The sequence below is a fragment of the Phragmites australis genome, chromosome 3 (genome assembly GCF_958298935.1).
Source record: "Phragmites australis chromosome 3, lpPhrAust1.1, whole genome shotgun sequence".
In the NCBI taxonomy this organism is placed as follows: Eukaryota; Viridiplantae; Streptophyta; class Magnoliopsida; order Poales; family Poaceae; genus Phragmites; species Phragmites australis.
This window is the reverse complement of record NC_084923.1, coordinates 29,284,434-29,301,805: the sequence shown is the minus strand read 5'-3', so window position 1 is coordinate 29,301,805 and position 17,372 is coordinate 29,284,434. Positions and strand designations below refer to the sequence as shown.

Sequence of the window (17,372 nt, the reverse complement as noted above, 5' to 3'; positions counted from 1 at the left end):
ATCACCGGATAGTCCGGTGAGTTAGACTCTATTTCCTCGAAAATATGAAGCTTCTGTTAAATAGTTTGGTGATGACTCCTTTAAGTCATCGGACAATCCGGTCAGTTCAACTCTAATTTTCTTCAAAAGTACCTAGACTCTGTTAAATGGTCCGGTGTATGAACCCTTTAGATCACCGGACAATCTGGCGCTTATAACTTCATAATTTTCTAAAAAATAATTCTTCTGTTAAATAGTCTGGTGTATAGTTCCTTTCGTCACCGGACAATCTGATGAGTTCAATTTGAAGTTTTATAAAAAACGACAGATAGTCCGGTGAGTAAAAAATCTTTCTTATACCGAATAATCTGGTGAGAACAAACTTCCTGGAACTCATCTAATTCAATTGACTTTGAGTTCTGACTTCTCAACTTCTCACTCATAGATTTATTTGAGCTACATAGTGCTAGATTTTTGTAAGTGTGCATCTAACTATATTTAGACTTAACTAGTTCAAACTGGAACACTTAGCTCCCCTTTATAGTACGGTCAAAAGACAAAAGATGACCTATAACTACTCCAAGTGTCCTTCATCATCTTATGACACTTAGAACTATAAGGTCTTTAATCTTAACGTAAAAGTCTTTTGATCGACTTAGAACTAGAACGTCTTTAATCTTGATGTAAAAGTCTTTTGATCGATCAATATAATTTTATAAGAGAAAAAGAAAACTATTTAATTATTATGAATTAAAGAATTTAAATTCCTTCAAAACATACGTATTAGTTATAATAATATAGTTGTCATTAATCACTAAAACACTTACCATTTATCTAAAAACCTAGATGCTATATAACATTCTTGCGAGCAATTCGTCGTATCTTGTTCTGCTATATCATTTGGGAAAAGGCGAATCCTCGTATCGCATGCTACACCCTTTCGCGTTGCTTCGCGAGGAGACCTTTACATGGACCTAATCGTCTAACGCGGTGGCACTCGCATCTGGCACGCTGAAGCCCGTCCCCATCTTCATGCTAGAGATGCGGAGTCCCGCGCCGCTCGTGGTAACGGTGGCTAATAGAGAGTCACCATGAAGATGGGAGGAACAAAGGCGAGCCCGAGAACCCACGGAGGAAGAACAACACCGATTTGTACCGACATATGGGAAAGAGGCAACTGGAGGAGACGGATGGAGAGAGGATCCGGAGAGATGGATCCAGCAAGAGTACTAAAGTCATTTCTGCAAAAAAAAAAAAACTGACATGTGGTCAGTGGCATAGAGGGAAGCCAAAATTTCAACCGTGCAAGGAGGATCACAAGTTTTTGGTTGGCAGATAAGAGATTTCGATCATTTCAATGACACAAAAAAATTCAACCGATGCCAAAAAAAGGATCATAAGTTTTTTTAGCGGATAAGAGATTTCATTCTTTTCAATGGCAAATAATTGAATAATTTTTTTTTCTAATACGAAGTCTCGCACATGTCTATATTACTATATACACATATTACGGTCATATATATATATATATAAAAGTACATATCTACATACATATATATCTATCACACATCTTTAAATAAAACTACTAAAAATACTCTTATTTATAAACCGTGAACATTTAGAACTTAGACTACCATGGGCGAAGTCTTACCGTTCCCTACCCTCGCAACCACCGTTCTAATAGATTCCTCTGCGGAAACAAACTTGAAAGTCGCCTATTGGAGCATCGCCTTTTGTGAAATAAGCATCCGCGTCCGAGACCGTCACCACGGAGCAGAGCAGGGGAGGGACCGAGAGAGGTCGAAGGTTCGGCGAGCCCAAAAGCCGTGGAGGACAAACAACGGGGGAGCTCGACTCGGCGCGCAGGAGTGAGAGGATCGGAGGATGTGGTGCGCCTCGTGCTTAGCGTCCGCGTGCGCGGGCTGCGCCTGCAACCTCTGCGCGTCGGCGGCATCGGCCGTGCCCCGCCGCTCCGCGCGCCTCGCCTACTGCGGCCTCTTCGCCGCCTCCCTTATCCTCTCCTTCCTGCTCCGCCAGTTCGCCGCGCCTCTCCTCCAGCACATCCCATGTACGTGACCCCGGTCCCTTGCTTGCTCCTCATTCACTCTCTGGCTCTAATTCCTCGTTAAGGGTTTGCTGTGGGCTCTTTCTTGCTCGCGCTAACAGCTTTTTATTAGTCCTGAATTACTGGAATGGATCGACCTTGTTGCAATTTATACCTGCAATTTTTTTTTTGTTATAACTAGTATTGCGTGCAAGATTGGCCTGGCCCTTGGCTGTTTGGTTGGGAGCTGAATTGGGGAATTCCCGAATGACCACTAGTTAGTAGTACCTGCTCTGGTCAATCCATTTGGCGTTCTTACGCGTGCACGATCTCGAATTAAAGCTTGATCCTGGTGAAACCAGGGCGCCCTTATTATTTGTGGGATGCTTGGGAAGTCAGATAATTTCATTCTCTTTGCATATAAAGTCTCTCCTGAATATTCAGAATTACAACATTTCTCAACATCGCTCAAGGCTCAATATATAAAGGCTCTACAGAGTTCTCTAGTAGGATATTCCTCCTTACCATTTTCCCCTGCAGGGCATTAGCAAATGTTCATAGTAAAGCAACATAAATCATGAAAATTTGAATAATATAGAGGCCATCGTTGAGTTTTACTGGTGCCATCATTAGCAGCAGTAAGCCTGGCCCACGTGTGCTGCCCAATACATGCATTTCTGAGTTGCTCCTCTTACCTGTAAACCCCCTTTTGCAGTTATGTGTCATCTCAATCAAGCTAAACCATGTAGCGAACTTGTTTACAGGATCTCATTTGACTATGTTTATATTCATGTAAATTAGAATTACATAGCAATTTGGAAGGCAAGTCATACTTATATAGGATAACATCGAAAAGGATTATTGAACGTAATATTGGTAAGATTTGTCTGTCATCCATGAGCTCTGGAGTTTTAGAAGGCATCCAGGGTCTGAACCATTGTAGCGCAAAACTCCCTGGGCTGTTACTCCTTTTTAGATGTTCTGGGCTTCAACTTACTGTTTGAAATCTCTTTTACTGTGTAGCTGCGATGTATTATTTTCATGGGTACGGCTCCCCAGCTTTATTCTTCGTGTGCCCTGTAAATTTGTATATCTGTGATTTTGTTTGAGTGCTATGGCTCATAAGTCTTGCACAGGTTGAGAATATTGAGCACAGAAACTCTCTCAAGGCATTGTTGAATATTTATGCGGTCTTGTTTTCATCGTCGACAACAACTTTACTTATTTACCATAAACGCATGCTGATATACTGATGCAGAGAATGTTTGATGTGTAAAACTGTCAACATTTACAGAGTTATTATTTCATATTGTACTTTTCTTTGTTCTGATCAATTAAATCGTTCAACTTATGATAACTCAGATGAATCGCTGAGGCATTGATTTCGTGATCATACAAGCGGCCTAGTAAGTCTGGAATGTACTTATTGCAGGGATAAATGCATTTGATCATACACCACCAGAAGAATGGTTTCAAATGAACGCTGTTCTTCGCGTAAGCCTAGGGAACTTCTTGTTTTTTGCAATATTTGCTCTCATGATGATTAATACCAAAGACCAGAATGATCGGCGAGATGCATGGCACCATGGTGGCTGGATTGCAAAGATTGCTGTCTGGGCTGTTCTCATTGTTCTTATGTTCTGTGTTCCGAACATTGTAATTACTATTTACGGTAAGCTCTTTTTCTTGATCATTCATATTAAGCTGTCTTTAGCGTAACAATGTAAGATGACCATAGTGCAGTTGCAAAAATGCAAATACACTTTTGCAAGTGCACATATAGTTTTGAGGAACAAGGTGTATATGATATTGTGTGCAGATATCTAAAATGATCTCTTATCTCGATAATTCTACCACTTATTATATTTGGTTGTGAAAGCTTTGTAAAGTGTAAAATGATAGATTACATTGAGAGTTGGTACCTCAGTTTGTTGTTTTTTTTGTGTTGATATTATGTTCACAATTAGAGAACTTCTGATTAGGTTGCGCTAGATATACCTCCTTTTATATTTCCAGGTACTGGTAGATTGTTTCGAGTGCTCCTTAGTCCTTATAGACCAGTTACCATGGTTACTGGATTTTCACTAATTTTGAGACAGCAATTGCAGAGATACTGTCAAAGTTTGGATCTGGTTTGTTTCTTCTAGTGCAAGTCATGATGCTTTTAGACTTCACAAACAATTGGAATGACTCATGGGTTGAGAAAGATGAGCAAAAGTGGTAAGTGTGCTAAACACCAGCTAGTGATGCTCAAACCCAGTTTATCTTTTTGTGATATTGATTTTGGCATCTTATTTGATATTTCAGGGAAATAGCTTTGCTGGTAGTAACTGTGGTTTGCTATATCTCTACATTCACCTTCTCTGGTTTGCTCTTCATGTGGTTTAATCCCTCTGGTCATGACTGTGGACTCAATGTGTTTTTTATTGTCATGACACTTATTCTTGCTTTTGCATTCGCAATAGTTGCTTTGCACCCCCAGGTAACGTACTGCACCACTTCAAGCTATGGGCAAATAGTGAACTTTTTTTTTTGCTTGAGCTTTCCCTTTGGATATGCCAAAACAAATATATAAAGAATATTTATGTGTGGTTTTGTAATAGCCATTGGTAGTAGTAGCTGACAAGCATATTATCATGGTCGGTAGGACATATAGTCGCCGAAAGGGCCAAGCCCAAGTGGCCGGCTAGCCCATTTTGGGTGGTGGGGCCAGGAGGGTCCCATAAGATGATAAATTAGGGAAGTTTCATTAGAAAAGGGAAATTGTAATCAGATTGGATTCTATCTATAAAGAACCAATCTATTAGTTTCTTTAGGGTCAAGTTACCTGCTCTATATAAAGAGAGGGGCGTCTATCAATAAAGTTAAGCAGAGTTGGGGTTTCCCCTCTGCCTCCCACATTTTCTTCCCCTCTCCCCTATTGCCGCCTCCCTGCCCTACGGTAGCCACCGCCGCCTCCCTACTGTCGCACGGCTAGGGCTGTAAACCCCTCCACCGCTGTCATCTCTCTTTCTCTCCCTCTCTTTTGCTTCCGCTGATTTTAGGCCCTGACATCTTGGTATTCAGAGCCAATTCGATTGGGATTGAGTTCAAGGGTGGATCTGATCCCATTAATTGCAGGTATGCAATTGCTTGGATGGATAAATTCTTGAAGGACATAGAACAGAAGTTGGCTGCCCTTCTTCCTCTTCCTAAATCGGTTGCAGCCAAACCGGTGGCCTTACCAAAGGTGTATGTTCCTTCGGCACGCCGTGCTACAGGATCTTCGGAAGGATGCATTAGTGTGGTCAATCAATCGACAAGGACAATAGATCACGGACTAAAAACAATCAATGAGGGCACATCCATTGTTCTACAACGGGAGGAGCAAGATTCAAAGCACAAACACAGTATGGGTAATTCTAATTCCTACAAATTGTCTTTTCTGGAGTTTGATGGAACCATGGATCTGTTGGCACAAACGCAGTACGCGTCGGAAGGACACATTATTGCTACGAAAAAATTTCTGGGACAAAAGATACCAGAGGGGTATCAGGTCCTTTTGGCTTCTTTTCATCTTCCGGGACGTGCTTTAAATTGGTTTATGCGTTTGGAATGAGAAGAAGGGACTCCAACTTGGCCAATTTTTTTTTCTGCAACCAATTATCGTTTCGGGCCAGCCCCATGTGATAATTTTCTTGGCGCTCTTTCGGAACTACGATAAATTGGATCACATGATAATTATACTGATCAATTTTTTATTCTTCTCACTCGAGTGGAGGATCTTCGATTAGCACAACAGGCCATGCTATATACGTCGGGTTTGTTTGATCTTCTTCGTATTGAGTTGGAGTTACATAAACCAGTTGACCTAGAAACTGTAAATTCCATGGCCCGAACATATTCTTGCCGAGCCTTGGGAATAGCAACTTGTGATCTCACCTTAAAAGCAGTGAAACTATTGGTTACTAACCACCATATTTGCATATCCGTCCATGCTTTGACATGTATTACATTCCAGTTTTTTATTGGAAGGCACGAATAGTGGCTTAATGGGTTCTTTACTACATGACTTCTCTGATCTGTTTGTTCCGCCTATAGGATTGCCTCCACCGCGAAGGTATGATCACTGGATCCACCTTAAAGATCCATCTACATCCATCCGTCCCTAATACAAAAGGATGAATTGGAGCGTCAAGAGATGCTTCATCAAGGCATCATCTGTTATAGCACTAGGCATATTCGTTGCCAGTTCTTGTTAAAAAGCATGATGGCTCCTGGCGTTTTTGTGTAGATTATCATGCCTTAAACGATAATACGATCAAAGGTAAGTTTCCAGTTCTTGTTGTTGAATTACTGGATGAACCGCAAGGCACTAAATTCTTTACTAAATTGGATCTCCAATCTGGATATCATCAGGTTCACATGAATTTAGAGGATGTTGAGAAAACGGCTTTTCGAACGCATCATAGCCAGTTTGAATTCTTGGTTATGCCTTCTAGCCTTACAAATGCATCGCGACATTCCAAGCATTGATGAATAATGTTCTTGGTCCATATCTTCACCGATTTGTATTGATTTTCTTGATGATATGCTCATTTACAGTAACTCTTGGTCGGAACATTTACAACATGTCCGCCAAGTTCTTCAGACTCTTCGACGCCACTATTTGGTACTGAAGCGATCTAAGTGCCTATTTGGTGTTTCGGAGGTATCATATTTGAAACATATCGTTTATGCTCACAGAGTGGTTGTCGATCCAGCAAAAATTGATGCAATCACAACTTACCCGCGATAGTGTGTGACCTAAGGAGATTCTTGGGTCTTGATGGGTATTATCGGAAGTTCATCAAGGACCGGAACTATTGCCAAACCATTAACTCAATTGTTGCGGAAAGGGGGACTTTTATGGACATCATCGACTACAGTTGCTTTCAAGCAACTTAAAAAAGCATTAACCTCAGCTCCAGTTTTACAGCTTCCTAATTTGTTATCATCTTTTATTGTTGAATGTGATGCTTTTGGAATTGGCTTTGGCATGATTCTTCATCAAGGGACAGACAGTCGTCCCATTGCTCCCGACATGCGAAGTTGGTTGCTTATGAGCACGAACTCATTGGATTGGTACAAGTTGTATGTCACTAGCGACCATATTTATGGGGACGAGAATTTCTTATTCGGGCAAATCATTATAGTTTGAAATATCTTCTGATCAACATTTGTCTATGATTCCACAACACCAATGGGTTAGTAAGTTATTAGGTTATAATTTCAACGTGGAGTATAGACCTGGTCACATGAATACAGTGATCGCTGCTTTGCCCCGTCAATCTATTGTGGATCCTTCATTATTTGCTATATCATCTGCGTTGTTAGAGTTCTTGAATGCTATAAGGAAACAAATTTTGGAAGATGACTATTTAAGTACATTACTCACGGATATCAACGAAGGGCGTTGTACAGCTCCCTGGAGTTAATCTTATATAATCAACAAATATTTGCCAAACTCATCACCGTTGCTCCACACTATTCTTGATGGAATTCATGGTTCTGCACATGGAGTGCAGAAAACATTGCAACACTTACGTGCTGATTTCTATGTCCCAAAAGCACGTCAAGTCGTTCACAATTTTGTTTGGGATTGTGTTATCTACCAGAAAAATAAAAGCGACCATTTACATCCGGCAGAACTTCTACAAAGTTTGGAGAATCCTCATCGTATTTGGGAAGATATCTCCATGGACTTTATCGAAAGCTTACTTCAAGTTGCAGGCAAGTCAGTTATTCTTACAGTGGTTGATCCTTTCTCTAAATACGCTCATTTTATTCCAGTAGCCCATCTGTTCTCCGCTTCTTCCGTTGCTCAAAGTTTCTTTGATGAAATTGTCTGTTTACATGGAAAGCCTCGTTCTATTTTAAGCGATTGGGATGTGGTTTTCACTAGCAAATTTTGGAAAGAACTCTTCCAATTATCTAGCATTCAATTGGATATTAGTTCAACCTTTCATCCTCAGATTGATGGGCAATCTGAAGTAGGCAACAAAGTTATTGTTATGTATCTTCGATGCTTCTCAGGATATAAACCTAAAGACTCGGTTGAGTGGCTACCGTGGGCAGAGTATTGTTACAATACTTCTTACCGCTCTTCTCTACGTGAAACTCCTTTCAAAATGGTCTATGGACGTGAACCACCTATGCTCTGCACATATGATACTGAAAGAGGGAATTGATTGGGAGAATTCCACGATAGCAATTCTCATTGATGCTACAGGAATATATAGAGTACAAGGTGTACATGTTAGGCAGCTAGTTACAAAGATTGACTAGGAATAATCTAGGAGCCAAATAAGGTAGCTAGCTGTCAATAATAAATATATACGATCTGCACATAAAGAGCTGAATCAATTTGCCATAATTGAGGGGAGGGCTGGCCGGCGGCGATGGTCTGACCGTGGGTGGCACCAGGCCAGTAGGAAGCCACAAATGTGGTGCCGCTGGTGCACCGTCATCTGAGTCGTCGAGGAACCGGTAGGACAGTTGTGGAGACGGGTGAGTAGCATATGGAAAAACATTTTCATCAAAGATTACATGCCTGGAGATGATACAGTTTGAGGATAAATCAAGGTAGCGGTAACCTATGTGTTTGGTTGGATAACCAAGAAAAATGTACTCGGTGGAACGCAATGCGAGTTTGTGGTTGGCTGTGGAGGAGAGGTTTGGGAAACAGCGTAGCCGAAGACGCGCATATGCGAGTAGCCTGTTGGAGAGCCGAACAAGGACTCGTGAGGAGTTTTGTTGTTAAGGACTTTGATGGGAATTTGGTTCAGAATGTAGGTGGTTGTGTGTAAAGCTTCTTCCCAAAATGAAGGAGGTAGGCTGGCTTGGAACACCAGGGAACACATGATATTGTTAGTTGTGCAGATGATGCTCTCAGCCTTGCCGTTTTGTTGCAAAGTGTGAGGGCAGGAGAAGTGAAAGTGGGTGCCGTGTGCAAGGAAGAAATTTCGAGCGGCGGTGTTATTGAATTCCGTACATTTGTCACACTAGATAAAAAAATAGAAGATTAGAAGTGAGTCCAAATGTAGGCATGAAAGTTTTGTACAGTCTAAAATAAAAGATTTCAGTTTGAAAGGGAATGTCCACAAGTAATGTGTGTGATCATCCAAGCATACAAGATAATACTTAATGCTAGACATGTAGGTAGTGGGGACGTCCATAAATCACAATAGATTATTTCAAATGGTTTTGTTGTGCGAGACACTGAAGGGGAAAATGGGAGACAAACATGTTTCCTAAGTTGACATGTATGACAAGTTTCGGTGTCAAATTTATTGCAAGAAATAGCACACGACGAAGCTAGACAAAGCTAGGTGACCGACAGTGACCGAGGCGGCGGTGCCATATGGTGGTGATGGTGTGGAAGGTGTGCGGTGAGGAGGGCAGCCGGAGTGGGTACAAATCGCCGGAGCTATTGCAACGAAGAATCTCATACCTAGTTCAGAGATCCTTGACAGAGAAACAGAAAGGGTCATATTCCACAGAACATAGATTGTCCGTGGTGAATTTGTAAACAAAAACCAAATTTGAAATGAGTTTGGGTGAGATTAGGACGTTTTGTAGGCTAAGTGGATGAGGTTGGGTGGGAGGAGTTTTTATGCCTGCCAGTGCCGGTGATGTGTAGACGAGTGCCATCACCGATGACGACATGAGAAGAAGGGAAATAGTGGGATAAATGGGACAAGTTACCAGGATCGGTGGAGAGGTGAGATGAAGCGTCAGAGTCCATGTACCAAGTGTTGCCGGGCTCTTGCACGGACATCGCATTCAGGGCCTGGATCAGTGAGGCCTAATCCTATGAGGGCGTGATGGATGACGATGTGTAGTACAGTGGCCCGGTTAGGGCATGCTGGTACAACGGCGTAGGCTGGTACGATGGTGGTGCGCCCTGGAAGCTACAAGGCGCGATGAAGGCTTGAGGTGGACTAGCACCAAGACTGCAAGGCCCTTGCCTTTGTACTTGGGCTTGGACTTGCGCTGGCCACCATTAGGTCCTCTAGAGTTGGATTCGGAGGGAGTTGATGGAGACTTGTTCGTAGGGGTGATGAGGGCCGTCAGGGGCGCTCGGGCTTGTCGATCTTGAGACCGGCTTCCTTGAGCAGGAGCAGAGAGCGAGCCTCAAGGAACAGAGGAAGAGGCGACCTCGTTTTGATGATGGAGATTGTGCATGTAGTTTTTGTTAAGGTCTCGTAGTAGGGTGAGGACGAGATTGTCGGGGGAGACCGGTTGGTTGATGTCGGCGAGGGCGTCTGCGACGTTCGTTCTTCAGGAGCTGGGAGTAGTCAAGGATCGAGAGGTCACCTTGCCCTTGATCGCGGAAGTCAGCCTCTAGGGAGAGTGCATGCGAGGCCTTGTCGAGGAAGAGGCCTTAAATGCTCATCCAGATGGTGCGAGCAGACACGCCCGTGGTGAGGACGATGGAGAGGATCTCCTCTTAGACCAATGCTTAGAGGAGCGAGCGCACCGCGAAGTCGGTGGCCTGCCACACTGGGTCGACGCCCTTTGGAGCAGGGGTGTCGTCGATGTGTCTGGAGGTGCCAAACTTGTCGAGGAGACATGTGAAGAGTTCACACCACTGGCTGTAGTTTGGAACGTGCATCTTGAGGGAGAAGGGAATGTGCGTGTGCACATTGATGGTGGATAGTGCGGAAGCGGGATCATGGACGGCAAGGGCATCGACGGCCGCAACATCGGTGGCTGCCTCTCCATTGATCGTTGTCGCCCATGGGAGAAGAGAAAAAGGAAAAGCTAGAATCAGTTTTTGGCTGATACCATGAAAGAGGGAATTGATTAGGAGAATTCCACGATAGCAGTTCTCTTTGATGCTCTAGGCATATATAGAGTACAAGGTGTACAGGTTAGGCAGCTAATTACGGAGATTTACTATGAGTTAATCTAGGAGCCAAATAAAGTAGCTAGTTGTCAATACTAAATATATACGATATGCACATAAAGAGCAGAATCAATCTGCCATAAAGGTGGATATATTCCAACAGATACAGGCGAGGCCCGAATTCTAGCTGTAGATGCCTTATTGGCTGATCTAGATGCATTTTTGTCATCCATCAGGCAACGTCTCCTCCAAGCTCAGAATTTTGACCAAAAGTTCTATAATCGCAAGCATCGGGATGTGACGTTTCATACTAGCCAATGGGTTTGGCTTGGTTTATTGGCACGAACGGCAGTTTCTATTGCAATTGCCTCAAAAGGCAAACTATCTCCACGATATTATGGACCATACAAAAATCTTGAGAGGATTGTGGATGTGGCATATCGATTACAGCTTCTAAGCAATAGCTGTATTCATGTGGGTCTTAAGCGTTTTAATGGAACTCCACCTGATCAACCTCCATCACTACCAGTTTTGCATGAAGGGCATGTTGTACCTACGCCAGTAAATGCTCTCCGTGCTCGTCTATATCGTGGATATGTACAAGTCTTAATTCAATGGAAGGATCAGCCAGCGACATTGTGCTCGTCTATGTTTCCCTTACAAAACCCTTTACCCGTCATTGTAGCTCGAGGACGAGCTGCTTTAGCAAGCAGGGAGAGATGTCACGGTAGGCAGGACATAGAGCCACCGAAAGGGCCAAGCCCAAGTGGCCGGCTAGCCCATTCGGGTGGTGGGGCCAGGTGGGTCCCACGAGATGATAAATTAGGGAAGTTTAATTAGAAAAGGGAAATTGTAATCAGATTGGATTCTATCTATAAAGAACCAATCTATTAGTTTCTTAGGGTCAAGTTACCCAATTTATAAAAAGATAGGGGTGTCTATCAATAAAGTTCAGCAGAGCTGGGGTTTCCCCTACCTCCGACATTCTCTCTCTCTCTCTCTCTCTCTCTCTCTCTCTCTCTCTCTCTCTCGCCACCTCCTTGTTGCCGCACGGCTAGGGCAACAGCCCTAGCCGAACCCCTCCATCGCCACCATCTCTCTCTCTCTACCCCTATTTTGCTTCTGCTGAATTTAAGCCCTGACACATAAATTTGAGTTTTATTTTATCCTAATTGAATGTAGTTTTCGTGATTCCGTTGTGTAGTTGAACAAGGAAATCTAGAAAGGGGGACGACAATTCTCCTAATTTTCTTCCATTAAACTAGCAAATAGTGCTTACTATCGGTGTTGTAGCTTCCTTATGGCAAAAGAGGGTGTCTGCTATTCCTTTGAGATTTTCTCAACTAATTACTATTGTTTATGCCATTTAGATGCTAATCATACACTTAAGCTACTTAATTGGTCTAATCTTGTAACTATTGTCAATTGCTATGTATGCTCTATTAAATTGGCCCCCTCTATAATTTTGGTGGTGCTTCGCTACTGCTTGTTTCGAAGCATGCACTAGGTCATTTTTCCTGTTGCATTGTGTGATTAATCGGCTTAGCAGCCAATTATGGATTTGCCAGGTTTCCTCATTTCACATAGCACATAATTAATCTGCCTTGTGCATAGTGATAAGTTTGTGTTATGGGCGTAACAGCCAGGGACCAGCATGGGTCCAAGGTGCTGCACGGAAGGCACCAGCCGACCACTATCAATTAGGATAAGGCCTTAAGCCAGTTAGTTAGATAAGATATGATTATTGCTAGTTTGTTAGATCTATTTTTAGGAACTCAGACGTGTGTGCAAGCCTATGGCTATTAAGGCTAGCCGCATGCTGCTGTGTTGAGGAATAAAGCAATAAAAGAAATCAATCTAGTTTCTAGTCTCCTCCTATCCCTGCCTTTGTGGCGCAGTCGCCGTTCGCTGGCGTGGTCGCGTTGCTTGAGTTCAGGACCATTTAGATCGGTCCATAACAGTTTGTCAGTGGCTCATCAATGTTATGAGAAAAAACTTCTGTGTTATCTTGCCCCTATAACAGATGTGGTCCTGGCTTGAATACATTTTATTATCCAAATTTCTAATGCAACAGTTTATACTATTTTCTGCTGGTACCTGATGAAATTTCTGTAATTTTGTGTTAATGCGTGATGGGATACTGTTTCCTTGTCCAGGTCAATGGAAGCGTTATGCCTGCTTCTGTCATTTCCGTTTACTGTACATACCTGTGCTATACTAGTCTCTCAAGTGAACCAGATGACTACGAATGCAATGGGCTTCACAGGCATTCCAAGCAGGTTTCATTGAGCGCTCTTATACTTGGGATGCTCACTACTGTGCTCTCTGTTGTGTACTCTGCTGTTCGTGCTGGATCGTCCACTACGTTTCTTTCACCACCATCGTCTCCTAGATCTGGTAAGAATATGCCAATTACAAAATACCTCCTGTGCGGCTGCATGCTTGGTTTGAACCAAAAATATCACGGTGATGAAATATTGCATACAGGAACCAAAAATCCATTACTCAGTGATGATAATGTGGAGGCGGGCAAAGACGATAGCAAAGAGAGCGAACTGCGCCCCGTGAGCTACTCATACACCTTTTTCCACCTCATCTTTGCCCTTGCAAGTATGTATTCAGCCATGCTTTTGACTGGCTGGACGAGCGCTGCTTCAGAGAGCTCTGAGCTGATGGATGTTGGATGGACAACTGTCTGGGTGCGTATCTGCACAGAGTGGGTTACCGCTTCATTGTACATCTGGACCCTCGTTGCTCCACTACTCTTCCCAGACCGGGATTTCTCCTAGGCGCCCATGACCACGAGTTGTTTCATATTTCGAATTGGTTGTAATATACCAAATTTGGGGTTTGAACGAGCTGGTAGCATTGCATGCAGTGGTAGGTTTCGTACCTGTTTGTGTGGCCTTGTAATAAATATATTTAGACAGAGTGTTGGCTGTGGATTAATAGTCATTGTTATATGCCAAGTGGTCATTGACAGCTTGGATCTAAGAGATATTGATATTGAATTATCAAGGAAAAGATATACTTGATCAAATAACCTTGATAGCCCCATATTTGAGAAGCTAGATAGGGTTTTAATGATCATTGAGTGAGAATTAAAATATCCTTTGGTAGCCGTCTAGACCCTCATTCGATACTTGGGGCAGGTCATAAGTCTATCATGGTAGATACTGATGGACCAAACACCTTTGAAGATAGTAAACAACAGATCATAAGTCTATCATGGTAGATACCGATGAACCAAACACCTTTGAAGGTTGTAAACAACAGATCATAAGTCTATCATGGTAGATACTGATGAACCAAACACCTTTGAAGGTCGTAAACCATTCAAGTTCGAGCTGGGTTGGTTAGCTCATGAAGGGTTCAAAGTTGTAGAAATTTGGAGCTGTCAAATGGGGGTGGGGGGACTCAATACCTAGGTGGACGAACAAACTAGGCTCACTAAGGTGGCATGTTAGAGGATGGGTCACATATACTAGTGAGGTTTATAAACAATAGAAGTAAGATCTCTTGACTACCATTAACGAACTTGACTAAGTTGTTGGAGTTTCGATGCCTAATAGATAGTGAGATTAACATCAATAATCTATCTAACGAACAATTGGTTAAGCTTCTTCGTGAAGAGATCAAATAGCACCAACATGCCAAGATTAATAATGTTCTCCAAGAAGATAATAATACATGTTACTTCCAAATGATTGCTAATGGCAGACATAGAAAAAAAAACGTCGTTTAGAACAAGATGAAGGAAGAATTGAGGGTCATTCTCAATTAAAATAATTTATTACTGAATACCATAAGGAGTTTTCGGTCCACCTGTGCATGTTACGTCACCATGACGGAAGTACAGACAGACGGCATTGCTCAAGTGACAGATGCCGAAAATGCCATCCTTAGGGCTCCTTTCGATGAAAAGGAAGTTCGGGATGCTGTTTTTCAAATATAATGCAATAAAGCATCGGGTATAGATGGCTTCCCGGCAGAGTTCTACCAAACTTTCTGGGATATCATCAAACAAGACCTAATGAAAATGATCCATGAAATGCGTTCTGAGAACCTCCTGATATACAACCTAAACTTCGGAGTTATTATGCTACTACCAAAACTTAAAAAAGCTTCTTGTATTCAGCAATACATACCAATATGTATGCTAAATGTTATCTTTAAAATATTCATAAAGGTGCTCACTAATCAAATTAATAGTGTCGCGGACTAGATAATCCGTCACACACAAATAGTGTTTATGCATGGAAGAAACATCCTAGAAGGGATGGTCATCCGACATGAGACAATACACGAATTCCATTGGAAAAAAGTGAGTAGGTTAATATTCAAAATAGACTTAGAGAAAGCCTACAATAAAGTCAAATGGTCGTTCCTCCTGTAGTCCCTTTGGATAAAAGGTTTCTCGTCTAAATAGTGCTCATGGATAGAGAGCTTCATTTACAGAGGAAGTGTAGCAGTAAAAGTCAATGACGACATTAGTCATTTCTTCCAAACAAAAAAAGGCCTATGCCAAGGAGACCCCTATCTCCGATTTTGTTCAATATTGTTCTTGATATGTTAGCAATACTAATAGAGAGGGCTAAGAATGACATGCAATCCTATTCGACAATGCGCTATCAATCCTCCAATATGTCGACAACACCATCCTATTCATGGATGATGATTAGGAAAAAAGCTAAAAACATGAAGCTGTTGTTGTGTGCTTTCGAGTAGCTCTCAGGACTCAAAATCAATTTCCATAAAAGTGAATTCTTCTGCTTTGGTGTGGCTAAGACAAAGCCGATCTCTATGCTGATACCTTTGGATGCTCAAAGGGTGAACTTCCTATGCGCTATCTTGGAATCTCAATTCACTATAGAAAACTTAGAAACTTAGATTGGAGAGGAGTAAATGAATGAATGGAAAAAAAGGCTGAGCAACTGGAAGGCCAAATTGAAAGTGTATTTAGCCCTTGTGTGTGGTTTTGGTAATTAATGATAATACCTATGGACTAACAATAGTGGTGAGAATTGTTAGTAGGTTATTCCATAGGTGATGTATGCAGAAGAGATATGCATAAAGATAAATGAGCTCTAAGTGATGCTCGAGTAAGTCAATGACAATATCTATGGACTAACAATTATGTTGAAAATTGTTATTAGGTTATTCTGTAGGAGATGCATAAGTAACGAAGCATGGATTCATTGATAAATGCTATAAGTTAAAAATAATTGCATCAAAGTCATTGAGACCTTAGTGATGCTCATAAGGAGAAGGAAAAGCTCAAAGAAAAAGCTTGAAGCATGAAGGCTAAGTTACTTGTGAAGATCAAGTAACTAAAGGCATGAAATTATCAATTAAGTTTTATGGACTAACCTGTGTGCTTTATACTTGAGAGTGAGTTGGTGTTAGGATCTATAAGAAGACATAAGTTGAATTGAAATCATATATGCCAAAAGTGAAGAACAAGAATGGACTCCATATTTGATAAAGTGAATTCCTTGAATATGTCGAATACAAAGTGGTTTTCTATGGCAAGACTGTGAAGGGCAATCAAGACTCGGTTGCGATGGACCATCCAGTGGTGAAGGGCAAGCAAATGGCTTGGCGTCGAAGGACTAAGACATTGGTGAATCCGAACTTCGGGAAACAAATCTTTGTGTCTCCACTTTGGTTTGTTGTGCTTGTGTTCTTGCTCAATATTTATGTATATTGCTCGATCTACTTGTTTGTGTGAAATTGATTATAGATTCTTCGTGGATCTACTTAGAATCATCACTTGGAATACACGACTTCATTTGGTTTGAGCTAGAACTCTTTAGCCGTTTGTTAATTTCAGTTTCAAGCTATTTCCCTATTGAACCCAGAGGTTCCGGATTGAACCCGGGTACTCTGGATTCTGTATAATATGTTGCGAACACTCTGAACCCATATACTCTGGTGAATAGTGTTTTTAAGGTTTTTCAATTAGAGTTTTCTTGCATATCTTTTGCTAGAATTGAATAATTTTTGTTACCCTAGGATTGTAACTTTCACATTTATTTAGGGTGATTGTGCACTAGTTGAGCATCGCATATTTAGGATTTTTACTTGTGAAAAATCTGTTAGTTTATTTTTCCCTGCAAGTTTAGGCCAACGGTAAAAGAGGACGAATATTTGTAAAAACGCATATTCACCCCCCTCTAGGTGACATCTTTGTCCTTTCAATTAGTATCGAAGCCAAGTTTCTCTTTTTGGGCTTAACCGCATATAGAGTAAAGATGTCGACTAGTGGATTAGTGTATATAATGCCACTCCTATTAGATGGTTATAATTATTTTGATTGGACTACTCGTATGCTTGATATTTTTAGGACCATAGGTCCTCATATAGAGCGAGTTGTAGATGTAAGCATTTCTCCTTCTAGTGACATTTTTTTATCACTCGAAGAGGAAGAGAAATGCATACATCTCAATGCTCAAGCTACTAATATCTTATTTGATGCTA

The 17,372-nt window shown here is 41.7% G+C and overlaps 1 protein-coding gene across 4 annotated transcripts; it reads left to right on the top strand.

The window, feature by feature from the left end:
* The first annotated feature begins 1,662 nt into the window (after nt 1-1,662).
* On the top strand, nt 1,663-13,935 carry LOC133912774 (uncharacterized). Of its 4 annotated transcripts, none has more exons than XM_062355683.1 (6): nt 1,663-2,047; nt 3,456-3,695; nt 4,123-4,243; nt 4,331-4,505; nt 13,049-13,289; nt 13,402-13,610. In XM_062355683.1, exons 1-6 carry the CDS (start codon nt 1,864-1,866, stop codon nt 13,458-13,460), a joined length of 1,020 nt encoding a protein of 339 aa, XP_062211667.1. In that variant the 5' UTR covers nt 1,663-1,863; the 3' UTR covers nt 13,461-13,610. The 4 variants fall into 4 exon arrangements, with proteins under 4 accessions (XP_062211667.1, XP_062211664.1, XP_062211665.1 ...); XM_062355680.1 differs by having other exon boundaries at nt 1,671-2,047; nt 13,380-13,935; XM_062355681.1 differs by having other exon boundaries at nt 1,674-2,047; nt 4,132-4,243; nt 13,380-13,935.
* Nucleotides 13,936-17,372: the final 3,437 nt, after the last annotated feature.